The sequence below is a fragment of the Hemicordylus capensis genome, chromosome 5 (genome assembly GCF_027244095.1).
Source record: "Hemicordylus capensis ecotype Gifberg chromosome 5, rHemCap1.1.pri, whole genome shotgun sequence".
NCBI lineage: Eukaryota > Metazoa > Chordata > Lepidosauria > Squamata > Cordylidae > Hemicordylus > Hemicordylus capensis.
Window position 1 is genome coordinate 175,777,509 of NC_069661.1, and position 25,926 is coordinate 175,803,434.

Sequence of the window (25,926 nt, forward strand, 5' to 3'; positions counted from 1 at the left end):
ACCTTGTACCTGAATGATACTTATTTCCACATTGGAATATGGGCTCCACACAGAAAGTATCTTTGTTATACTCTGGGCACCCAAGCCTTCCAATACAAAGTCTTTCCATTTGTTCTCTCCATAGCCCCCGAGTTTTCACTAAGTGGATGAGTGCCATCATAGCTCACTTGTGAACTTTGTGTCAGTCTACCCTTACTTGGACAATTGGCTTCTCAAATTGGAGAACAAGGACTCCTTACTCTCACAACTCCATTACACTCTGGATCTAGTTCATCTGGGGATCCAAGTAAATTGGTCAAAATCCAACCTGATGCCCCAGCATCAAATACATTTCATTGGCTTCCTTCTAGATTCAGAGACAAGAAAAGCATACCTTCCAAAGGGCAGGAAGCTCTCCATCACGACCCTGATCTCCTCTGCTTTGTCAACCCTTGCCAGAGAGCTCATACAGTACAGAGGGTCCTGGGCCATATGGCCTCTTGTACCACCACTGTTACATATGCTTGTCTTCACATGAGAACACTCCAGCTCTAGTTTCTGTTGGTGTTCAAACTGAACACTGGCAGCCAGAATATCAAGGGCATGGACAGTGCTCTAGCACAGGGATCCTCAACATTGGGCCCCCAGATGTTCTTGGACTTCAACTCCCATAATCCCCAGCCAAAGGCCACTGGGCCTGGGGATTATGGGAGTTGAAGTCCAAGAACATCTGAGGGCCCAACGTTGAGGATCCCTTGTCTAGCAGACAACCTCAGCAGACTTCAACTGATTTCTGCCACATGAGTGGGAATTAAATACTCATGCCCTCCTCTTACAATAGCCCTTTTTGCTACTGGACGTAACAAATAATGTGACCTGTATTGCTCCAGGGCCGCTATGGGGAAAAAACTCTATGGGAGACTCATTTCAACTGCCTTGGATGGGATACCTTTTTAATCTCTTCCCTCCAGGATACTCACCAAATTCTTACAGGAGGGGATTCAGTGCATCCTTTTAATCTCATGGTGGCCCCTTCAACCCTGGTTCCTTATTCTCCTTCACCTATCCAAGGGCTAATAAAAACATCTTCTTCTGGGCCAGGATCTGCTCTCTGAGAGTCAGACCAAGTACTCCATATCAACCTAAAGACTCTGTCTGACAGCTTGGAGGCTCAACTCCTAGATTCAGTCCTCTTAAATAAAAGGAAAGCATCTACTCATCAAAATTACATATGGAAGTGGAAACATTCCTCTCTCTATGATGCCTCTAAAGAATTCAACCACTTCGATGCCTCTATCCATCAGATCCTCTTCTGCCTCACCTCACTAAAGTGTTCTGGCACCTTCCTTAAAGTGCATCTGGCAGCCCTCTCTGTTAGACACCAAGGATGGGATGGAAGAACAGTAGTCTCTCACCTGGACTCATAAAGGGAATCAATAACCTTTTCTCCTGTCGGAGCCTCCATTGAACCCTGGAGTCCCTAGTCCTTTCTTGCCCATTGACGCTCCCTTTGAACCTCTTATTTCCGCTTCTCTCAAGTCCCTATCTCTTAAAGTTGCCTTTCTTATTGCCATCACAACAGCCATGAGAGTCAGTGAGCTCACTGTCTTACGTACTGATTCTCTCTATACACTCCCCCCAATAAAGCAGGTCTTAAACTGGACGCTTCCTTCAAACCCAAAATAATCTCTGATTTTCATCTAAATCAAGACATCATCCTGCCTACAGTCTTCTCAAATGCTTTGACTACACTTGAGAAATCCATGGACTCCATTGATGTCAGAAGGACACTACTTTACTACTTAGAAAGAACAAATGCATTCCAGAAATCCAATAGGCTCTTGGTGTCCTACAAAAGCAAACATAAAGGAAGGTCTCCCTATCTCTAGATGTTTGTCACATTGGCTTGTTGAACTCATTTTCATTTGTTATAACCAACGAAAGGTTAAATCCCCCTCTCAGATCCCAGCACACTCTATGAGGGCTATAGCCACCTCAGCAGCATACGTCTGGCATTAGCATGAAGGACGTCTCTAAAGCCACCACCTGGGCCTCTGATCAACTCTTTGACAATCACTATGCATTAGGCATTCATTTGGCAGCTGAGGCCAACTTTTGTCAGGCGGTGCTTAAAAAGGTTCTATAACTGCATCCTACCTCTGCCTTGCTGAGCTTGATAATCACCCAAGTTGTGAGGGACCATGAAGTCCCTTAAAGATAAACAGATTGCTTACCTGTCATAGGTTATCTTTAGGGGGATCCATGGTCACTCACAACAACAGCCTGATCTACTCCATTTCCAGGATGCTTCTTTTTTAAAAAAAGAGAGAGAGAGAAAAGACCAAAAACCAACCACCATCAAAGTATTTACCAGACTCGTCTTCACTTCTCCATCTTAGCTCTACACAATAGCCACTCAGGAACTGAGGAAAGAGGCGCTTACCCACCGAATTTAACAGTGGTGGTATGTGTGCAAAATGGTGGGCCTGAGAGCACCTCGAGGAGCTTGTGATCCTTCCACGAGGGCTTCTGCACATGCACAGAGCCCAAGTTGGGAGTGACTATGGGTCCCTCTACAGAATAATTGTTTCAGTTAAGCAACCTGTTGTTATGGGTTCTAAAGAGCCAATCAAATTCTTTCTGATAATCTGTTTAGTTTCCCCGTTCATGAATAATGACTTATCTGGCAATCATCCTTTTGTAATTTTGTGTGCATCAAAATTCATTTTAATGAGACTTCTTTTTTCCAACAATTGGAAACTAGCTGTTTTAATTCCACATGGACAGATTCATTTTTGCAATATAAGTAATTATATAATCACATTACTTGTTGGTTCATTTGGCTCTCTGGGTGAACTCTAAGAAGCAGCTGGAGTAACTAATAGTGACTAATTGTTGCAGTGAATAATATAACATGGTAATTAATAACTGCCAGGGCCTCTAAGCAATTAAAAAGCACTAATGGCAGAGTTATTTTTATATGACCTGGCTTAAGTTAAATGCACTAACAATGCCTAGGTCCAAGAGAACATGGTTATGCCTCCGTCCCCAAGTTTTGTATCCCTCTGTTCCCCTCAGCGTGTGAACATATGGTTTCAAAACGATATTGGTGAACTCTATGTATGCAATGAAGTGTTTCAGCTCTTTTCAGAAGCAGTGTTCTGTGTCACCAGATTTCACCCCAAACTCAGGGAAACTTGAGAAGGGACTTCAGGAAATTAGAAGCTGCAACCAAATGGAAAAAGGAGGGAAACTCTATGTTCTTTGAACAAACCTAATTGTGCTCGTTGGATTGTGAGAAGTTTTCTCTCAGAGAGCTCACTACAAGCTAGAGAGAAAGTTAGAAATGACAGATGGGACTAAAGGGGGATAGTTATAGATAATTCTGTTGTAATCCTGTTTAAAAAGAAAAAGGATGCTTTTGCCTTTCCCCCTGAAAAAGAACTGTAGGGGACTATTACATAATTGATTTTCTGGTCAAAATGTTTCCTGCACCAAGAGAGGAGCACTTTTTGTTTTTGTTTTTCTGGTTTGTAGTGCTGCTCTCTTTTTCTTTTTCTCCATAACGTTTATTCAAGCAGGATGTTGACTGGACTCAATGTTTAGTGTTAAATAGTTTCCCCAAAATTATATCTTCGTAACTACCAAAACTATATCTAGATAACTTGTCACTTGTTCTTTACAAAAAATTGTGATTAGCATATTTGATATAACTGTGTGGTCACAGGCATAATTCAATATTTTATGTCTCCTTATTGTATTTATTGGTTGTATTTTTATACCGCCTGATACAGAAATCTCCAGGTGGTGTACAAGTTATAACATAGTATAAACATATAAAACAATTAAAATTAATAAAACAGATAAAAATAAAAAAAATACATTAAAATTTAGATTTCAGTTAAAAGCCTGGGAAAACAGGTCTGTCTTTAGGATCCTCTTAAAAGCAAACAGAGAAGGAGATGCTCTTATTTCAGCAGGCAGCGCATTCCAAAGCCCCAGGGCAGTCACAGAGAAAGCCTAGCCCCAAGTTGCCACCAAACGAGTCGGTGGCAACTGTACCAGACCTCTCCAGATGATCTTAATAGGCGACAAGGTTCATGCCAGAGAAGGCCCTCTCTTAAGTACCTTGGACCCAAGCCGTTGAGGGTAATAACCAGCACTTTGTATTTCATTCGGAAACATTGCAACAGCCAGTGCAGTTCTTTCAAAATCAGTGTTATATGGTCCTTTTGGGTAAACCCAATCTGGCCTCCACATTCTGTATCAATTGCAGTTTCCAAACTAAGTACAAAGGCAGCCCCACATATAGTGCATTACAGTAGTCTAGCCTAGAGGTTACCATCATATGTACTACTGTTTTAATGTCATTTGTCTCCAGAAATGGACGTATCTGGAGTATCGGCTGAAGCTGATAAAAAGCATTCCTAGCCAGTAGCTCAACCTGAGAAACCAGGGAGAGTGATGCCATTGCCAGAACATCACTATCATCAATATCAAAATAGGATAAATCTTAACTTTGCTTTAGTAAAACAAATGACATGATTTTAACCAAAACCTCAGAGATATTTTCAGATATATTCGCTGTTAAAAATTGGGCAATTAAGCAAATTATGGATAGATTTGTTTTTTTTCTTTTTGGTTTTCAGGTGGAAATGAGCCCTCTGGAAAATGCTATTGAAGTGCTGGAAAATAAAAATCAGCAGTTAAGAACATTGATCAGTCAATGTCAAACTCGACAGATGCAGAATATCAACCCTCTCACAATGTGTCTGAATGGGGTCATTGATGCTGCAGTTAATGGTGGAGTTACCAGATATCAAGAGGTACATTGTCCTTGCATATTGTATTTGGAGTTAGGTTGCACTCTTACTTAACTGCCCTAACCACTACACAACACTAGCTCTTGCATAATAACTATTGTTATGTTATTATTAGTTATGGGTAAGGAATTTACAGACTGAGATAAGGAAAAGGAAGTTGTGTGATGCACAATTGGCACTATATGGGCAGCTTCACATGTCACAGTGGCAAGAAATTTTCCACCAACCGCCGGTTCCCGGATAACACACGCTTCTGGTACAATCCACAAGTTTCGCTTACAGTGTGCCATGTGAACCTCCCAAAGCCGGGTTCCTCAGCTGCACTTTCCTCCAAGAACCTGACATCCGTAACCAGCAACATATGTAGATTACAGGTGCCGGCCTCCTGGAAGTCTTCACATATTGTGAAAACAATATGAGAGCAGGCGCATTCACATATTGGACAGATTTACCCCGAAGTCCCTGAGAGCTATAAGGGAGCACTTCACACACAATTCAGGTTTTTCACTGCTCGTTAGAGTGCAATCTGGTTTAAACCTGGGGTTAAAAAAATCCACTTTTTACATCGGGTTTTTTGGATAGTGTTGAGTTTGCAGTAAAGCCTCGTAGAAAACTCACAGGAAAGCCTGCTGTGTGGAGAACGCCCTGGAGAGACTTTTGACAGATGTCAAAAGTGTGGCTGCGAAACACAACATTGGCAGGTTAGCACAACACACTGGGAAGGATGCACTCACCACAGCTGGTAGAACCCTACTTGCTACTGTGGCACGTGAAGCCGCCCTCTGAAAAATAATGATGGTTGAATAATACAGATTTAAGGAGCATAAGGAACTTTTTTGGCCTGAGTGGCAATACCCTAAGCTCTGCACTTGCAAAGAACTTGGGAAATTGCAGATCATGCATGGTGAAACCTGTATGTCCACTTCAATGATAGTTTACATTGTGGGAAATCAAAATTTGAGGCGCTCACCTGTTCTGCTAGCTGTGCTATCATACTAACAAATGAAATGGCCCTTAGACAATAATCAACATTTTATTAACAAATGCAGTTTAAAAATCCCATTGTTTAGAACAGAACTTTGGCTTAAGATGACAGACAGCTGGCAGCTCATTTTAAAATGAATGGATAACCACATGATGGTAAATGTGTCCAACACTTACGGCAACTGAAGTAAACTCAGTGTGCTCTCTGCCTCACAAACGTGGGTTTAAGCAGCATGTTCTCTTGACATGCTGCTGTCGAGAATGGGGTTTTGCTGAAAACTCTTGTTAGCATGATGTACTTTGAACTAGCACGTATAACTTTGTGCTGTAATTACATTCTGCTCAGGCATTCTTTGTGAAGGAATACATCCTGAACCACCCAGAGGATGGAGAGAAGATCACATGCTTGAGAGAACTGATGCTTGAGCAGGTAAAGAAAAAGCTAAACAGTGGCTTGATGTCTATTGTAGCTGAAATTCACATGCACTCAGGATGTGGGGTGGGGGGACCTAACATGGCAACATATTGCTGTTCAGTGGGCCCTGGAACTTGGGGAATTAAGTTCAGAACCAAACAAGGTTCTGACAGGGGTGACTGAGCAAACTAAGTGGTATTAAAATAATCCTTCTGAGATTTGAAAACTTCTGGTTTTCTTTTGGAAAGCGAAGCATAAACTGAAGAGTGGGTGAAGTACCTTGCCATGTGACTTTGTGTGCCAACATTTTAATGGGTTGCTTGAAATCATGTTGGAAATAGATTGGAGGAAGGCTACCATGCACCTTAGGGCTGAGAATTAGGGATGTGCACGAATGGCTCATGTGGGCAGTGAGGGGAGTGGTTTAAAAGCTGGTAGGCAGGTCCTTACCTGCTCCGCTGCTGCTCCACTGCTTTTTCAGGCACGGCATTCATTCTACCAAAGACTGTGCATGGCTGTGGCGCTGTTCCCTCTAGCCTGCGTGCGGCCTTTGGTAGAGCGAGCGCCACACCCAGAAAAGCAGTGGGGCAGCAGCAAAACAAATAAGGACCTACTTACCTGCTTTTTAAAAGAACCGCTCCCTGCCCACCGAATTGATACAGTTGTGGGAGCATGAGCCGATTCGGCACTTACCAAAGGAGGCATCGAACCAGTTAGTGCACATCCCGACTAGGAATGATGGGATCAGAAATGACAGTGTAATTTTAAACTATTCCTTAAAGTAACTTTTATTTGCATCTGCAGTTTTAGCTTTATCTCCTGATTTTGTTGTTATAGTTCTTTTGATGCTTTAATTTTTGCTTGAAAATTTTATTTGAAAGGTGTAATTAAATGTGTAATTAAATTAAATTAAATATGTATGAAGTTAATTCTCTCTCTGTTCAGAAATAATAATTTAAATTCATTAGTCTAGAAGCAATGACTTCTGCAGCTCTCCATACTTGAACTTTTCATATTTCTGATGAACTCAAAGTTTCTCAGCATTGCTTTTATACTTCTATATTGGGCTTGTATTGGGCTCTAGCAATCCTTGAGCACTGTTTTCAATTGAACAGCAAAGATCAATGCAGAACTATGCAGTTCTGTAGGCCACCGTGGCTGACATCCTTACTAATGCTGCCCTTGCACAAGGATGTTGCACTAACGCAAGCCTGCTGCTCTAGCTAATTCCACTAAGTCTAGAGCTTGTGTTGCGGACTAGTGTTGCATTGGCATATTTCTACTTGGGCAACAGGTGCCCAACATGACAAACCTCATATGTTTTAAAGGAACCTTTGCACAATAGCACTATTTTGAAAATCCCCTTGACTTCATTCAGCTACATGATTGGTTTGCACTATTGCAACTTTAAAAAAATTGCACGAGCATTTGTCAAGATGTTGGCCAGTAGCCTTATAGCTGCCTGAGTTGTTGTTTAAGTATGTAATTGTATGATATAGCAAAGGCACATGAAGACAAATAAATAGCATTCTTCTCCCCTTGTTCTGTGAAGGCCCAGATTCTGGAATTTGGCTTAGCTGTGCATGAGAAGTTTGTCCCTCAGGATATGAGACCCTTACATAAAAAACTAGTGGACCAGTTCTTTGTGATGAAGTCAAGTTTGGGAATACAGGTATGTGAGACTAAGTCTGGGGGATTGGCAATTAGATGCATTATACAGGTAATGGTTGCTTTGTACAAACATCTAAGTTAATTTTATTAAGCAATGGACGGTGACATCTTCTGGCTATCTAGCTGTATTACACTGCTGTGGTATTTGCACAATAATTTGCATCTTCATTTATGTCTCAAAGAAAAAAAACATATAAAGAGAAAACAAAAGAAGAAAAGCTAGTTTCTTTAGCTTATTGTATTTGGCATTGATCCCCCTACCCAAGGTACTCAGCATGTAAAACTGTCTAGAAAACATGAAGGTGCACTTTCTTGAGTTTCTTTTTCCTCACTTTCAAATATACTTAGGAATTTGCTGCGTGTGTCCAGGCTAGTCCAATTCACTTTCCAAATGGAAGCCCCCGTGTGTCTAGAAATTCAATGCCGGTTTCGATGAGTCCAGAGGGTGCCAGAGTAATTCCTAGACGTAGGTAAGTGAAAAACTAAACTTCCTTGAGCAGCATCCAGATTAGCTAGTCATGACTAAGCACCACTGAAATCAATGAGAATTATGACCAGGGGCGTATCTAGGGTAGGGCAGTCAGGGCACGTGCCCTGGGCGCCACTTGAAGGGGGCACAAATTCTTAAAATTAATTTTAAAAAAATGGCCACCAAAAATAAAATGGTCACTGCACATGCTCAAATGGCCTCTGTGAGGCCCTAGGTCATGCCAGGCCTCACAGAGGCCATTTGAGCATGCACGGTGGCCATTTTGTTTTCAGCAGCCATTTTTTTAAAAACACACACAATTATTTTTAAAAATGGCCACAGCACATGCTCAAATGGTCTCTGTGAGGCCCTAGAGGCCAGCAGTGGGAGGGGTAACTTTTGCAGATGCCCCCCTCCCACAGCCTATAGGAAGCGCCCCGAAGGGGCTACACTGTACACATATTCAGTTTGGCACTATGTACAGAGAATCAGGGCTTTTGAATACAGAGCTGAAGCTTATGAGCTAGGATTGTATTCATTTGCTCTAACTTTGCTTCTTATGAAAGTGAGTTAAATGTGGTGTCTTAACAATATGGCTATTAATGGTGAGTTTGTCTTTGAATCAGTATGAAATCCTTAGTATTAAGGCCCACTGGGAGTTTCTTGCTCTCTTTCTCTCATTTTAACTGTCTTTCTGAAAGACTAGAATATATTCCAAGCAGTGACACAGTTTACTCTGCATATCCTTTAATTATTTTCAGAGTATCTGGGAAAAGCCAAATTCTCCATTTATTTTTAAAACTTATGTAATGGTGATGCTACAATGCATAGTAGAGAATTAGATAGGCACTTCTGTTTAGTTTTCCAAGTACACCTCCAAATAGTATTTGGGTATTTCATGAGCCCCAGCATACTGAAATTTGTAGTTTTCCAGCATTTTTTGGTCTGGCTACATCCACTGCTAAATAGTTTTTGAAATTTTAAAAGATTAACGAGCTTGACTTATATTTTTCAGCTGATATTATAGTTATCTAAAAGATGGGTGTCAGATGTTTGGACAGGGGGTGCAATTTCAGTGCTTGCCCTAGGCGCTATTTTCCCTAGATACGTCTCTGATTATGACTAACTTACATTATATTACTTTCAATGGGATTTTGAATTTATAACTTGATCTAGATACTTGCAAGCTCTTCCTAAGTGGAACATGTTTATAAAATGGGATGAAGCAATTCTCACAAAATGAAATGATGCTGGAACTTGAGCAACAGAATAAGTTGCCTAACAAGGTTGTAGAGATTTCTCCCATGGAAATATTCAGCAAAAGAGACACCTTTCAAAGTGGTGATTTTCTTATAAGCAGGAAGAGCAACTAGCCCTATGCAGCACCAAGACAGTGCCCTCCTAGTGGCTGTTGCTGGTGTCTACTTTTGTGTAGTTTTTAAGATATTTGGGGGCACTGAACCATCTTTGTCTCTCCCCCCCCCCCCCACTATGTAAACTGCTTTGAGAACTTTCTTGTTGAAAAGTAATTGATTTGACAGGCATCTATGGTGGAAGGCAATGCTTGAAGTAGAAGACGCTTGCATGCAGAAGGAAGAGAGTTCCTTCCCTGGCATCTCCAAGACAGGGCTGAGAGAGATTCCTTCCTGCAGCCTGGGAGAAGCCACTGCCAGTCTGTGTAGACAATACTGAGCTAGATGGACCAATGGTCTGACTCAGTATATGGTCCCTATGTTCCTAACATAAACTGCGTTAGGACAAAGCTTGGCGTTAACACTTTAGGATGTGATTATTTATTTACCTATAGACATCTCATAATCCATTCTAAAAACATAAATCTGTATGAAATGCCAAATCTGTATGAAATGCCAAAGCACAAAATGAGAAAAAGAAATTTGGATTATTAACATGGTTGTATACTAAACTGAAACTAAGGTCAGAGTTGTTGAAATGACTTTCTTATTTGCTTGTTAACAGTCCATTAAGTTACCCAGCTGCAAACAGATATTCCTCATCCTCATTGTCCTCCCAAGCTTCTGCAGAGGTCAGCAATATAACTGGACAGTCTGAAAGTTCTGATGAAGTTTTCAACATGCAGGTACAAATGCTTCCATGGCTAAGCGGGATACATTACACTTGGCTGAGAGCTTTCTAGTGAGGAATAATAGGAAAATAGCATTATATCAACAGCAGACATTAGTTTTTCAGCAGTTTGGGGTAGGTAATGATACTTTCTTCAGTGAACTCAGTAAAACCAATACATGGGGGAGTGGAGACCCTATAGAGTATCATTTCCATCATCCTAGCAACCAGAAGTCAGTCAGTCAAAACGTGTTTCATGAAAAAGCTTTGGCTCTGACTCTGGCACATTTTCAGAGGGAAACAGTTCTTCATATATAGGGGAGTCACTGAGAAAGAATATTTGCATGCCCTGTAGTCATGTGGAATTCAGGTATGGCTCATATAGTCAAGCAGTGTGTGTTTAGCTGATCTTAAAGATGCATGCACCCAGGCACAGCAAGCTAATCCACCCCCCACTTCTGTCTCAGAAGAACATAAGGACAGCCCTTCTAGATCAGGCCCAAGGCCTATCTAGTCCAGCATCCTGTTTCACACAGTGGCCCACCAGATGCCTCTGAGAAGCCCACAGGCAAGAGGTGAGAGCATGCTGTCTCTCTTGCTGTTGCTCCTTGCTGTTGCTGTTGCTCCTGCAACTGGCATTTAGAAGCATCTTGCCGCTGAGGCTGGAGGTAGCCTGTAGCCACCAACTAGTATCCTTTGACAGAGCTGTCCTCCATGAATTTGTCCAAGATAGTGGCCATCACCACATCTTCTGGCAGAGAATTCCATAGATTAATTATGTGCTGTGTGAAGAAGTACTTCCTTTTGTTGGTCCTAAATTTCCTCCAGTTTCATGGGATGACTCCTGTTCTAGTGTTGTGAGAGGGAGAAAAATTACTCTCTGTCCACTCTCTCTGCTCCATGCATAAATTGTATAGACCTCCATCATGTCCCCCGGTAGTTGCATCTTTTCCAAACTAAAAAGCCCCAGATGCTGTAGCCTTGCCTCCTAAGCAAGCTGCTCTAGGCCCCTGATCATCCTGGTTGCCCTCTTCTGTACCTTTTCCAGTTCTACAATGTCCTTCTTAAGATACAGTGACTAGAACTGTACACAGTAGTCAAAATGTTGCCTCGCCATAGATTTGTATAAGGGCATTATAATATTAGCATTTTCATTTTCAGTCCCCTTCCTAATGTTCCCTAGCACGAAATTTGCCTTTTTCCACCGCTGTCACACACTGAGCTGACACTTTCAGCAAGCTGTCCACCACAACCCCAAGATCTCTCTCCTGGTCAATCACCAACAGTTCAGACCTCATCAGTATATATGTGAAGCTGGTGTTTGTATGTTTTTTTGCCCCAATATGCATCACTTTACACTTGCTTACATTGAACCACATCTGCCATTTTTTTGCCCACTCACCCAGTTTGGAGAGATCCTTTTGTAGCTCCTCACAATCTGTTTTGGATTTCACTACCCTATAGAGTTTAGTGTCATCTACAAATTTGGTCACTTTGCTGCTTACCTCAACTTCTAGGTAATTTATGAACAAGTTAAAAAGCACTGGTCCCAGTACAGATCTCCGGGGGACCCCACTTCTCAAATATTCTCTTCACAAAGAGGCAGTGATGATATTCATTGGGCCATGCTTCTCCGTGACAACTAAATTCACATCCTTTGCAAATATGACTATACTGTATATACTGCTGGACCTTACTAAAAGGACAGTGCAGAGCATTATTATTTCCAAACAAGATACAGAGGATAGCTTAGCAACCATTTTTTAAAAAGCATACAGTTCAAAATATTTTTTAAAATAGGACAGTAATTTGCTGCCACTGACTGCTTTCTACATTTGAGGTTTCCTTCCTTTTACAAAATGTTTCACTTCAGTTCGAGCATCACAGCTAGTAGGAATAAATCATGGCCAATGAAGGCAATAAACTGGGCAAAATTTTGAATTGGTGGTTGTGGGGAGATCAGAAGTGAATTTAGTCATGTACATACCACCTTGTCATTTGCTTCAGATGTTCTGCTTTGATATGTCAAATAATCCTGGGAGCCTCTCTGTTGAGCTTCTGCCATAGTGTACCATGCCATATGTGTTGGTCTTTTTCTCTCTCTTGATCATCAAGCCATACAGTACTGAGATTTTTGTGGCTCTTGTATTCCCAGCCAAGTCCATCTACCTCAAGCCTGAGTTCCACTCATTCTGCTTCACCTAATGTGACCAGCTCTGCTCCATCCAGTGCCAGAGGTTAGTGCTTCATTACATAAAAATCCTTCCAGAAGCTTTCTGGTCACGAAATGATTTTTATGCAACTGGTTCTTGATCGCATCACTTAAGATGAACCATTTGAGCTTCTGCAGTGGAAGAGTGCACTGTAGTCTCTATCTGCGTGTCCTCCCCAACATGTCCATCAAGCGGAACGTTGGAAGAATTACACTTACTGATTCTATAGGTTTCTCTTGTATTTCAGGCTCACCTCTGTTGTCTGACAAGCTTAAACATTCCAGAGAGAACTCTTGCCTATCTCCGAGGGAAAGGCCTTGTAGTGCCATATATCCTAATCCTTCAGAGCCTTCACAGGTAGGCAATTCATAGGGTGGGCCACTTACAAATAGGCTACTATGGTGGAGAAATTTTATTGATCTCCCTCCTGATTCATATATATATATATATATTAGGGGTGTGCACGAACCAAATTTGTGGTTTGGTTCAGATTCGGACATCCATGGAGGCCAGAACTGTGCCACCGCCGTGTAGGCCGGTTGATGGAGGGAGTGCTGCACGCTTGGGCTGCACCAGTGTGGCTTCAAGGAGTGGCTGCCACAGGGCTAGTAAGAACCTTAATCTACTTTTAAAGTTGCCTTCTGGCCACTCCCCTGGCCACCCTTTACAAGACTTTTCGAGGATTCCCCCACCCCTTTGCTTGTAAACGGGAATCCTCATTGGATTCCCCTTTACAAGCATAGCCCCTTGAACTGCCTAACTGGTCTGCCATAGACCAGGCTCGGTTTGGTTCAATCATGGGCCGGATTGCCTCTGGTCCAGTTTGCAGCCCAGTTCAAAGCCAACCAGTTTGAGATTGAATGGTTCATGCACATCCCTAATATATATACTTTTTTGTGGGTTATGGTCAATAGATTTATTTGAAAATCAATCCCCAAAATAAGAATGCTTAGGTATTTGCTGATAGGTAAGTATTAATTCAGCTTCTTAAACTCTTAGACTGAAGGAAGATACCACAGAAGTATTTAACAAAAGGACAAAGAATAAAACCCCAAAACATTTGCTTTTACTCTATTGTCACTCCATCGTAATTATAGGTAGGAGTGGAATTCTGTAAATCTGACAAAAGTTGTAGGTAGCCATATTGGAAGAAGAATGGGAAAAAATCCAAAAGCCACAGTCTGATAAATCTGAAGTTCTTATAAAGCAAGGTCAATATACCTACCATTTTTCACTTACATATGTCATTTCTAATTAATAGACATACTTTTTATCTAGCCAATTTACCCTTGGAACATTTCTTAAAACTTCTGAAGTGCATTCCATTGTCACATCATGTCATTAACAATGTGACTCCAGTGCTGAGACTTGGGGAAGCCTAAACACTTTGAGCAGTTTCCCTTTGATTGTCGAATTCTGGCTCTTTCAAAGCTATTTCAAATCTTGCTTAGAAATAATCTAGGGTGTTTTCTCCCTCTTCAGTTGTAGGTCTTCTGGTCCATTTTCTTGGATAGGAAATACTTGCTTATATCTCCTCTATAGTTTTATGCCACAATCTCTCACAGTCTTAGAACTTACTAGCTGTCATAATAGCTGATGCTTGCTTGTGATAGCAATTGCTCGGCAAATGTTTATTCTGAATTCTGCCTAAATTTTCCTGCCATCATTTGGAGAAGCCAGGATAGGAGTCATCCATGAAAATGTTCTGTGTGTACAGTGGCTCTGAAATGCGCCACAGAGAGAGAATTGTGCCATTTTTGCTCCCAGCCTGCAAACTCTGGCTTTGCCAAGTGGAATGAGGCCTCCATTCCGCGCTGCATCAGAGATTCACCAAGGGAGCCTGAGGAGCACGTAGGTCCAATATCTGCTCTCCCAGAGGCTTACCTGACAGGAAAATCTTCCAATCTGTCAACATCCTCAGTAGCCCCTGACAGGGTAAGTAGCAAAATTATTTTTCTCATGCAAAGCTTGTGAAGATTATAAGGACTCAGGCTGTTCTTTTTTTCCTTCATCTCCTTAGAAAGAAGTCCAGATTCTAGGAGAAGAGGCATCAGTTCCTATGATGACTCTGTTGTAGAACAACATCATGACAGGCACATTAATTAGTAGATCTCTCTGGGTTATCATAAGTGAAATTTCATAAGTGAAATATCATAAGCAGAATGGCTTTCTGCTTTGTCAAAGATTGCTATTTCTAGTGGCATTAGTCATTCCTTGGACTGAGGTATGCCTTGGAGTCCCCGCTCATTTGGGAAATGGTCTGTCTGTCTACCTTCCTAACGCAGCACCAGATTTTGAGGCCCACGTGGTCATTCACATGAGGACAATTGTGCGGTGAATTGCGTGTTCATTGCTGTCAGACCACTGCAAATTCTGTTGAGAGCACTTCAAAGCGGTGAGGAGGACATGGGCCACAAGTCTATCATACTTACTTCATGCTTAGCATGTCAGATCAGGAATACATCTGCCCATCTAGCTGGTATTCCCAGCCCTAGCTTTTTGCTATACCTTCACATGTCACAAAACTACACTTAAATATTATTTGTCATGATTTGTCTGATATTTGTAATGGGTGAATTCAGTAAAGATGGGCCATTATGGTGATGTATATGGGCATTAGTCACTCAATTCCTTTTCGTGGCCACTACCACTCAATGTTGCCCATATTTAATAAATTCACATCGTGCTGTTAGACAAAATAGCCACTGTCTTCAGCTGGTCATGGGGTGAAACAGTTTTGTGTTATGAGAACGTAGTCTTTGGCTGAGCTGTCATGGTCTGCCGTGTTTATTCTCCATTTGCCAGTTGAACTGCCTGCATGTCTGTTGCTAGTGGCCAAGCTTTATGTACATTTACTGTTTGCTCTACACTTCTTCGTAGTTATACTTCCTTTTATCTTTTCCTTTCCTTTCCTTTTAAGTATCCCATGATTTCTTGTTCTCATGCATTTGTTTGTCTTGGATATCAGACAATATTTCTTATTAGTTTGCTTACACCAAACTTTACCAGTGACCTCAATTAGTTGACTGGTTCCTATATATTTTTCCTCAGGACAGATCCTAATTATTTTGTTCTTGAAATGCTGCATTTCCTAGCTTTGATTTTTACATGTCAGCTTTGGACAGAAGCACCTATTTAGGCTCCCAAGATATTGACTGAAAATGGGTGGCAGTTTAGCATCAGCAACCAATGAACACATTTACCCTTTCAACCACGATTACCACTTTCAAAATCTATTAATGATATTTCTTGTATGTCTATGAAAAAAACACCTTTTTATTCATTTTCTATTCTTTTTAGTTATAACCCTTCTCTCAAACTTGGTTCATACATCTTTACCTCATTTCTTTTACATAATTACCAGTTCCTTGGAAAATGACATGGGAACTGCATTAGCACCATTATTTTTTGGTATCATTGGCTAAACCATAGTGATTTTAAGTCCTATAATTTTTTTTCTTGGCTTCATAAACTTATTCTGAATTGTTCATCTGGTTTATCTGATTATTTATTCCTGCATTGCTATCAAACTATTAACAGGAGGTAGTAAAATCTTCCAATTGCAGCCTGAATGTTGCTATATGCCTGCCTTCGGTGGGATAAGATGGGAGCTGCTATTGTACAATACAAGGCAATTGTATAGATTTTTCATTTCTTTTTATTATTTTTAGTACAGAAGGAGCAAATCTCTGCTTGTCTCTGTAGGCTTATTTTTTAAAAGAACAACTCTGTTTTTTATTCTTCTAGCTATTTTCCTAAGTGAAGAGCAAATTAACTAATGAAAATCGAAGCCAACTTGCTGTATAAAGTAATTTTGATTAAATTTGAATTTTAGGTTCTTTCTTCTTAACATAATTTATTCCCAAGTTTAATAATTTAAACTTAGCCAAGCATTTTTTGAAGACTGATTTGTACAATTTTAATTAAAGTGGTGTAAAAATGCACTGTTCTGAATTTCTAGAGGATTCTGTTCAATCATATTGGAGATGGCGTTTTGCCTCGAAGTGATCCTAATTTGTCTGGTCCTGAGAAGGGTGAGTAAAAATAACATACTCTCAACATAGCCTCAAAAATATTAAGTTGTATTATTAAGTAACATAATTAGTGCCATCTTCCAAGACATACCAAACTTCAATCCCCCAAGGTTGCTGCTTCCAGAGATACCGGCTCTCATACTTAGGCGCACCCTTTCCCGACAAACAGTGTATTCTCTTTCTTTTTTTATTGTTACATTTTTATACTGCCTTTCATTAAAACAATCCGAAAGCAGTTTACAAAACATTAAGTGTGAAACGCCAGGCTTGAGGGGGTAAGTGACAGCAGTGGAGCAGGATTTCCTCCCTGCTTTTCAAGTTGTATACGTGAGTGCCAGAGCCTAAAAGTGGCTAATATTTGTTTTTCCTTATTATTAAGCAATATCTAATATTTACTTTCTGGACTTTTATTTAATACCTCTTTACCAACCCAGATGTGTTTTCACTCCTGATATGTTAAAATATTAACAACATTTTGTCATTCCTTTCCAGCTGTGAACAGCACTCCTAGCAGCTGGAGCCTGGACAGTGGGAAAGAAGCCAGGAACATGTCAGACAGTGGAAAGCTTATGACGCCTCCTGTGCCACCACGCCCCACACAGACTGGTACATGCATGCGTCTCAACTTTTTCTGTCCTAGCCATTAATAATTATGTTGATGTACCACCTCACATGCTGAATTCAGCCCAGATTTGCCTTGCCACTGGGAGCCCATAGTTTGGATATTTTTAGCCAAATCTAGAACTCCATTTGTGGTGGTACATGCACATGACCAGCTTGCCACAGACTGTAGTCACTGGAAGTTGGCACAGGCTAACCTTGTGCTGTTAACCTTTTATTACATCTAGTGTCATTTTGCCAGCAATACTAGCATGGGGAGCCATAATGCAAATTCAGAGATCTGGGAGTGGTGCCTGTACATCACCATGATGTAAGTGTCAGCTAATGATGACCAAGCTCTCCCCCAGCTCAGTTCATGACAGGCCTGGTATTTTCAAGCTTTCTTAGATAACCAAGGGAAAAGTTCAGGGTTTTTGTTTTTTGTTTTTTAATGAGAGTTGGTCTGGGAAGTGGAGAGCTGGTCTTGTAGTAGCAAGTATGACTAGTCCCCTTAGCTAAGCAGGATCCACCCTGGTTACATATGAAAGGGAGACTAGAAGTATGAGCACTGTAAGATATTCCCCTTAGGCTATGGAGCCGCTCTGAGAAGAGCATCTAGGTTCCAAGTTCCTTCCCTGGCTTCTCCAAGATAGGGCTGAGACAAATTTCTGCCTGCAACCTTGGAGAAGCTGCTGCCAGTCTGGGTAGACAATACTGAGCTAGATGGACCAATGGTCTGACTCAGTATATGGCAGCTTCCTATGTTCCTATGTCTTTTGGCTCATAATAAAAGCTGGGAGAGCTCCCCACAAGTTTCCTCCTTTCCCCAAAATTTACCCATTCTGTAGGGGGCAGGCACCAGTGGCTGAGAAGGCTGGTAGAAGCTTCAGAGGCCATCAGGGAAGGACCAGTGGTTGAGGCAATTGGCTGGTACTGGGAAACCCATTACAAGCCACATCTGATGTTTGGAGAAGAATGACTAATTTTGAACTGGGAGAATCATTTTCTGATGCCCCCAATTCCAAATTTCAACACCATTGCTAGTTTCAGCCATTTAGGCAAAAACTTCTGGTGACAACATCATCACAGCATGATAATGTGCATATTGGGCCTTAAGACAAGGAAAATTACTGGGCACAACTAGCTGTTGCATTTCGTAAGCTTTTCTTAAAGACTCTGCAAACTTCTAGTTTCTTTTGTGGCAGTCAATTATTTCAGAATAGTAGTTGTTAGTTATAGTTGTTGGCTAAGAGCATGCTTGGGCTGAGCTTTTCTTTTTTTCTTTTTTCCTGTGAGGTGAGAATAGGGGCGGGCACTGATTATCTTGGTCAGGATTAACACAAACCTGAAATGAAACCTGCCTCAAAGCAGTGCCTGTTCCAAAATGGAGAATCTTTCCCATCTTGGCCCTTCCCCCTCTTCTAGGCTGGCATTTTTTAAAAAAAGTTTACTGTTATTAAAAAAAATGTGAATCTTTTGTATGCGGCATTGACACCTATCATTCTGTTCTATTTTTTACATTTGGATATCCTACTGGTTTACCAGATGCTGTGTCATAGGTTTTCCACTTTGAGTGCTAAAATGTCTTTGCCTGGCTCTGCTACCATGCTATATAGGCTTTATTGTGGTCTGTGACCCAACAACATGGAACATAGTTGTTGGGTCAAAGACTGTAATAAAGTATTCATTCATTCATAGACAGGTGTGTGTGTGTGTGTGTGTGTGTGTGTGTGTGTGTTTGATCTTTGCTAGAATGTTCATTTTAACTCTTGCATAGTTTTCAGTACAAATTAATTCTCAAATCTTGTGAAACTGAATTGATAAATGTTCTTCACAGCATCACCAGCTCGACATGTAACCTCAGTTTCCCCTTCTCCTGCTGGAAGATCTCCAATGAAGGTACTGTCAGTTCTAAAGCGATTTTGAAGTACAGGCTGTTTCTCAGGCTTCTTCCTTTGGTGTGAATGATGCCCTACTTTTTTCCTTGTAATACACATTTGGCATTCATCTTGCCTTCAAGATGTTTCTTGCCCTATAATTTTTTAGCAATTAAATCTAGTGGTTTCTCTTTCCTGTTTTTTTAAAAAACAGTCAAAACATTAAACAAAGTGAGGTATAATGCAATGGGGAAACATATCTGGGCTTTCTTCTCTGTCAGAGCAACTAGAATTGCTGTGAACAAAAGGACCATGTGAGTGTTCATAGCAGCTAATAGCATGTGTTCAAGAGACAGTGGCCATAATCCAAAGAACTCTTGAGGTGCCACAAGGTCTTCCACACATCTGCTAGGATTCCTAGCTTCTCTCCTTGGAATAGCAGCACATCTGTGCAGCTCCCCTAAGTATCAGAAGCAGTTTGTCATGCAACATTAGCCCTGTCCAGGCATTCAAAAGAACACTGCTGAACACAGTTGCAGCTGCCTAAAGGGGTTTGAAGGTCCCACACCTGCATGTCAGTCATCCCCCTCATCTCTCTGCTCACTGAAAGGGCAGTGTTTGTGTGAAGAGGGAAGTTCTGTAACCGTGATGGGAGGTGCTTATTTGATTGGCAGCTCGTATTGGCCCAGGCTGCTGATCATGGAAGCACCTGCCATCATAGTTACAGTGTTTCACTCTTCACACAAATGCTGCCGTTTCCGTGAGCAGTGAGACGAGTGATATGATTGTGTGTGGGGGGGTGAGACTTCCAACTGCCTGTAGGCTACTGTAATCATGTTCAGCAGCGTTCTTTTGAATGCTTGAACAGGGCTATGGAAGCCTGCTGTTGAGAAGCAAGTCTAAAGCCTCACAGTGTGTGGAGATCTCATTTCATCGTGATTTGATGGCCAGTACCCACATTCCTAATTCTTAGGAACATAGGAAATTGCCATATACTGAGTCAGACCATCGGTCTATCTAGCTCAGTATTGTCTTCACAGAGTGGCAGCGGCTTCTCCAAAGTTGCAGGCAGGAATCTCTCTCAGTCCTATTCTTCTTCTTTTACCTGCCATAGCTCCAAATGCTAAACAGTGAATCCTCCCACTCCCCACAACTGCACTGAATTGTTCACAGTCAGGTAATCTGTTTTTTTCCCTTAAACTACTGTGGTTGAAAAGTAAGGAACAGACCAGAGACGAATGTGAAATTATAAATCAATCAGGGAAGAAAACAGAATGGTTTCTCCTCACAACAACCCTGTGAAGTAGGTTAGGCTGAGAGAGAAGTGACTGGCCCAGAGTCACCCAGCAAGTATTTGACTGAATGGGGATTTGAACTCGGGTCTTCCTGGTCGCAGTCCAGCACTCTAACCACTACAGCACATGAAACATTCAGAAGACAACTGGTTTTCCCAGATATGTGTGTTATTGGGCTGCTCGGAAATTATCTGTCTTTTAGGGCCCAGTTCAGTGTTCCCTCTGACAGGGATTCCCAGATGTTGTTGACTACAGTTCCCAGAATCCCCAACTGCAATGGCTTTTGCTTGGAGATTATGGGAGCTGTAGTCAATCACATCTGGGAATCTCTGTTAGAGGGAGCACTGGCCCAGTTGTACAATCCCTTTGATTCAACATAGACATGTTTAGATTTAGAAGCACAGAAATGTTTTATGCAACTTCTCATTTCTGGCATTAGAGGGCATAGTATCACCACTTACACAATAGAGAATGCATTGGGCTTTAAGTAATTCTAGAGGTGTAGTGTTTGCCAGTGAATGAGCACACAGTTGTAAACAGGAACATCATTCGGTTTCTAGTTCAGAAGCTGCAAAAATTAACTTTGTCTGAATTCTTGGTAGCTCAAGAATTAGGCATTTCATATCACATGGAACTACAGTATAGCTAATGCTATGCAAAGAAATGTTCATCCATAATTTGGTCGTTTTCCTGAAAGAAATGCTCCCCTTTCCCTTTTATATGATTTCGACTTGTTTCCTCTTTCCTCAGGGTTCTGTGCAATCATTTACACCGTCTCCTGTGGACTACCATTCATCAGGCCTCATCTCCAACTCCCCAGTCTTGTCAGGAAGTTACAGCAGTGGCATCTCTTCACTCAGTCGATGTAGTATGTCAGAAACATCTGGCTTTGAAACACAAGTCAATGAACACCCAGTACCTATTTCTAACTGCAACATTTCTGAAGAGCCAGTGAGAAAAGAGAGTAAGACTCCACCACCTTATAGTGTTTATGAACGGACCCTGAGGCGCCCTGTCCCGCTACCTCACAGTCTTTCTATTCCCATTACGGATCCACCAGCACTGCCACCCAAACCTCTGTTGGTCCGACCGAACAATCTGGAAAACAGTAGCAAGAGGACTGAACAGGTCCCTCGGCCCAGGCCTCTTCCACGAAAAGTGTCTCAGTTATAAAGTCATTTTGTAATGACTAACCGGTAAACCACATCTAACGTAGGCACTTTAATATTTTTCACAAATCTTCTTTCCAGTGGTTTCTTTTGAATTGTTTAATATTATGTTGCACATTTTGTCAAGTGAAAGTACTAACCTAGAATGCCAGATACTACAGGAAACGTGACTGAGATAATTTCATTATTATGTACAGCAAATGTGGATAAATATCAATTCCAATTGAAGCTCAATTTTTCAAGCATAGCTTGAACAAAACTTTATTCCCTTCCACAACCATCTATTAGTAGGACACTGTACTTAGAGCATGCAGGATAATATGGTTTTAACTAAGTATATGAAGCAAAGGAATGCTCCCGTAATACAATAATTTAATTTCCACACACTTCAAGTTATTATATTGCATATGAAAATTGCAAAGATGTTGTTTCAGCTGAGCTCATGAAACAAAATGATTGTTTTAGGTTGCTTTCTTTTTACTGACATATGTCTACATTTTATTAAATGTAAGTATATACATTTTCAAGTAGCTGTTTTGAGAGGGGGAAAAGATACATTCTTTAGCACTTTGGTAGTGGTTTGTCTACATTATCTGCACATTTGTTTTCAGGGTTTTTTTGAGGTGCAGTTTTATTTCACAATTCCATAGATGATAAGGAAAAATAATTCCCATGAACAGCTAGTTGTGGAATGTCCACTTAACTTTGAAAATTCACTTAAAAAACAACTTTGGTTTCACAGAAGGAAACAAATCCTCCAGTTGTTTTAGTAGTTCAAATGACTGTGTCATATTAATAGTGACCCAAGAAACTGCCACTCTCAGTGCTGTAAAATTAGCAAAAGGAAATTACTGGGTGCAAATAGATTTTCATAAGGAATATCTACAGAGGCCACTGGCTGCAAAGTTCTGCTCAACCAGCAGAAATTATATTTAGCTTTTCAGAGTTCAGTCTTTACTAGTGAATTCTTGTGTTACCTAATCAATCATCTTGTCTAGTTGGCAGACTTTTAGCATCCAGTTTGTGTACTATATTGCACAGCAGAAAGCATAGGAAGGGGAAAGGCAGGTACCTTTTCCTGCAGCTCACCCATGTTCAGTTCCCAGCAACCAGCTATGTGAACTCAAACAGTCCATATTGAGTTTTGACAGGGCAGCTTCTCAAGCAACCGTGTGTTTTCCAGGGAAGCTGGCGGTGCGGACTGGGCAGGGGGAGAGCGAACAAAATCCATGTTTGTTCATGTATCAGTTGTGAAAAGCTCTCAACTACACAGAAGCAGGGACCCAGTCATTGCTTCTGTGTATTTTAAGTGAAGCAGCAGCAAACAATGCACGCACCTGCTGTTCAGAGTTGACATGAGCCATCATATCTCTGCCCAAGTACACACTATGAAAACAACTTCAGATGTCTGGCCAGCCAAAAAAGAGTGCAAGAGGAAGTAATGCTATAGGTCTGGGCTCCGTGGGCTGGAAGTAATGTAAGAGAGCTTCTAGTTTCTTCCAGAATGAAAGCGCTAGCAGGCGAACTCTGGACATGCATGATAGGTTTTGAAGTTTGCTTTCCAAAAGCAGCCTCTCCTTTCCCTGCTGTTGTGCAGTTGCCTCCCAGACCATGAGGAAACTTCAGGAATACAAGGAACTACACTGAAATAAGTGGAACCCTCTGTATACAAATGGAAACACTTGCATGCAACTATAGGGCATTCTGGATCCTAGCACCCTTGCAAAATGCTCTGTGTGGAAGTGCCCTTCGTATTGCCAGATGATGTTCTAGGTAGCATTTCACTGTAGAGCACTGAAAGCTCATGCCCAGTTAAAAGACCATACAAATTAAAACACCTTGTACAGTCAGTTTTTCTATCTCTGTTTTTTCTGTTTACGTACTGTTTCTAACATTTGTTTGACAACTTAAGTATGATCTGTATTTATCAATCATACCGTTAAAAGTTATTTCCCTGTTTTGTTGGGAAGCTTGTGTTGATTTAACAGTTTGCTTTGTCAATAGCTTAACTGGAACACAGTGACCACTTTTTATATTTCCTCAATGAAACCTTCAGCAGGTATATGCTGTTAATGGTAGCTATAGAGGTTTTCTATAATAAATGTTCAAGTATTTTTGTACATAACTGGTTAATTTTAATAAGGAGTACAACTATGTGAAAAAAGAAGCAAACAGTTATGTATGCAGTAAGATTGTTATAATTATGCCAAATACTTTATGTAAGGGGGGGCACGGGGAAGAATATTTGTACATCTGTGCTTTTAACAATAATTCTGCCATATTGACTCTACAACTTTGAATGTCAGAAAAATATATTAATATATGTTGAAATATCTATGTTTAGCAAAAGTGTTCATAACTGGAAAAGGAGCGTATGAATTTTAGCTTTGTACTTTGCTGATTTTGAAGTCCTGAGATTTCTTGAACTAGCTCTCACTTTTGATTCATAACATTTTTGTGTCTGCATAACCAGACTTTGAAGCCGTTAGCTACATATTTATGCTGGGTTTTTTAAAAAAAGGTATTGTCTAAGATTTAATTAAAGTGTCACAAGCTGGATAACAAAGCCACTTTGATTCCTCCCCACCTTATACATAGAGCTGAATCTGTGTGTTGCTTGGCGCTTCAGCATAGTCAGAATCAATGTTACTTGCTCCTCAAGTCATTTTAAATATATATTTCTGACAGTAAGCAAAATTTTTAAGCTCTCATGTGCACGTATTATTGACGTCTGCTTGGCAGCAAAACATTTCATGTAGTTTCTGTTTACAGATGGTTATACTGGCTGCTGAAGAACAGGAAATACAAAATAAAATGAATTGATCTTTATTGTATACGATGTTTTCTGCTGAGTGCTGTGTTGTAAATCAGTTTGCCATGGGGTAAAAGTTTCAGCTTCCTTTCCTTAACCCACCTTCATTTCTGATTAAAGGTCAGGCAGCTCTGCGTGGAGCTTGTCTATCCCCCAGATCAACTCCAAAATGGCTTTGAGACTTTTACAAAGGGCCTTCCCACAAAGTCCTTTGGTTGGCCAGTAAATGTCTAGTTGCTGCTGGGGAATGGAACATCTTCCCCCTAGCAGGCGGGTTTGTTGTTGGCACACATTGTCCTGATCTCAAATTACAATCTTTTGTCACTGAGGTAGGATTCTGTTCTCTCAGCAAGCCCATTGTAGCAGTGAGTGGTGGGTGGGATGTGGCTGCATGAAAAGCAGTGCTGCCCATATCACTTTGGTTGATTATTTTGTATATATTATTCTGGTTTTTATAATTTGAATTTTATAAAGATTTTTAAGAGGCAACAATACAGAATGTTGCATATCTATATGTTTAAGCCGATAGCCAAAATGTAGTGAATGAATGCTAACATACGGTACAGAATTAGGGGTGTGCAGAAAACCAGCTGGCCTGGTTCAGGGTGTGTGTGTTGCGATCTTAAAAATATATTATTATTATTATTATTATTATTATTATTATTATTATTATTATACTTACGCCCTCTAGGGGGGCTTCTCCGAGGCCGTGGGAGGGTTTCCAGAGGTTCCCCCTCCCCCCTCTGGTCTCCATTATGTTGTAAATTGCCCTGTTTGGGCAGTCTTCTGCCCATTCCAGGTCTCATCCCTGTCGTGGTGGCCATTTTGGAGGCTGCTGCACATGCCCAATGGGCGTCTGCATGGCTGGGTCATGACCCAGGCCACACAGAGGCCCACTGGGCATGCACGGGGTCCTCCAAAATGGCCATCCCGCAGCCACGGAGAAGCCCCTGGTGGGTGTAGATACAATTTTTAAAAAAGAATTTAAGATCGCAAAACCCACACCCACCCCCTTAGCCGGAGTGTGTGTTTTTGGTCCTGTTCCGAACCAGGTGGGTGGGTTCAGTTCAATACCGGACCATGGAACCAAACAGGTTCAATGTCAGACCTGTTGGGCATTGAACCTGTTTGCACATCCCTATAAAGAATGAGTATTGCACCTGAAAATCAGTACCACTCATCACTTATAGGCATCACTTGAAGGCTGCCATGACTATAAACAAGACCATCTTAAGTTAACTGTCCCACCCAGATTTTTCTTAACTTGATCAGTTAGTTGCTCTTTCCATTATGGTGTCTATAAATAGAATATTATACTACTATTACTGTTTAACAAATTTATATATTTGTGTTATATATGCTAACACTAACCCTAAGTTCACAAAGGTTTTTTTCTTAGCAAAAGGAATGAGGAGATAGTTCCCTATCCCAAAGGAGCTCACATTCTAAAAAGAAACATGATGGAGAAACCAGCAGTGGCTACTGGGAGGCAGGGATGCTATG

The 25,926-nt window shown here is 41.1% G+C and overlaps 1 protein-coding gene across 8 annotated transcripts in view; it reads left to right on the forward strand.

The window, feature by feature from the left end:
* DOCK4 (dedicator of cytokinesis 4) overlaps nucleotides 1-24,445 on the forward strand; it is a 391,842-nt gene extending 367,397 nt beyond the window's left edge. For 5 of the 8 annotated variants that reach the window (XM_053253855.1, XM_053253856.1, XM_053253860.1 and 2 more), the window contains 12 exons: nucleotides 4,629-4,805; nucleotides 6,133-6,216; nucleotides 7,754-7,873; nucleotides 8,221-8,342; nucleotides 10,319-10,439; nucleotides 12,579-12,660; nucleotides 12,884-12,993; nucleotides 14,404-14,571; nucleotides 16,598-16,670; nucleotides 17,163-17,276; nucleotides 19,108-19,169; nucleotides 21,193-24,445. In XM_053253855.1, coding sequence (XP_053109830.1) covers nucleotides 4,629-4,805; nucleotides 6,133-6,216; nucleotides 7,754-7,873; nucleotides 8,221-8,342; nucleotides 10,319-10,439; nucleotides 12,579-12,660; nucleotides 12,884-12,993; nucleotides 14,404-14,571; nucleotides 16,598-16,670; nucleotides 17,163-17,276; nucleotides 19,108-19,169; nucleotides 21,193-21,615 — 1,656 coding nt within the window. In that variant the 3' untranslated portion in view covers nucleotides 21,616-24,445. The remainder of the gene's footprint in view (nucleotides 1-4,628; nucleotides 4,806-6,132; nucleotides 6,217-7,753; nucleotides 7,874-8,220; nucleotides 8,343-10,318; nucleotides 10,440-12,578; nucleotides 12,661-12,883; nucleotides 12,994-14,403; nucleotides 14,572-16,597; nucleotides 16,671-17,162; nucleotides 17,277-19,107; nucleotides 19,170-21,192) is intronic. The other 3 variants (XM_053253858.1, XM_053253859.1, XM_053253861.1) reach the window with 2 other exon arrangements.
* The last annotated feature ends 1,481 nt before the right edge of the window (nucleotides 24,446-25,926 follow it).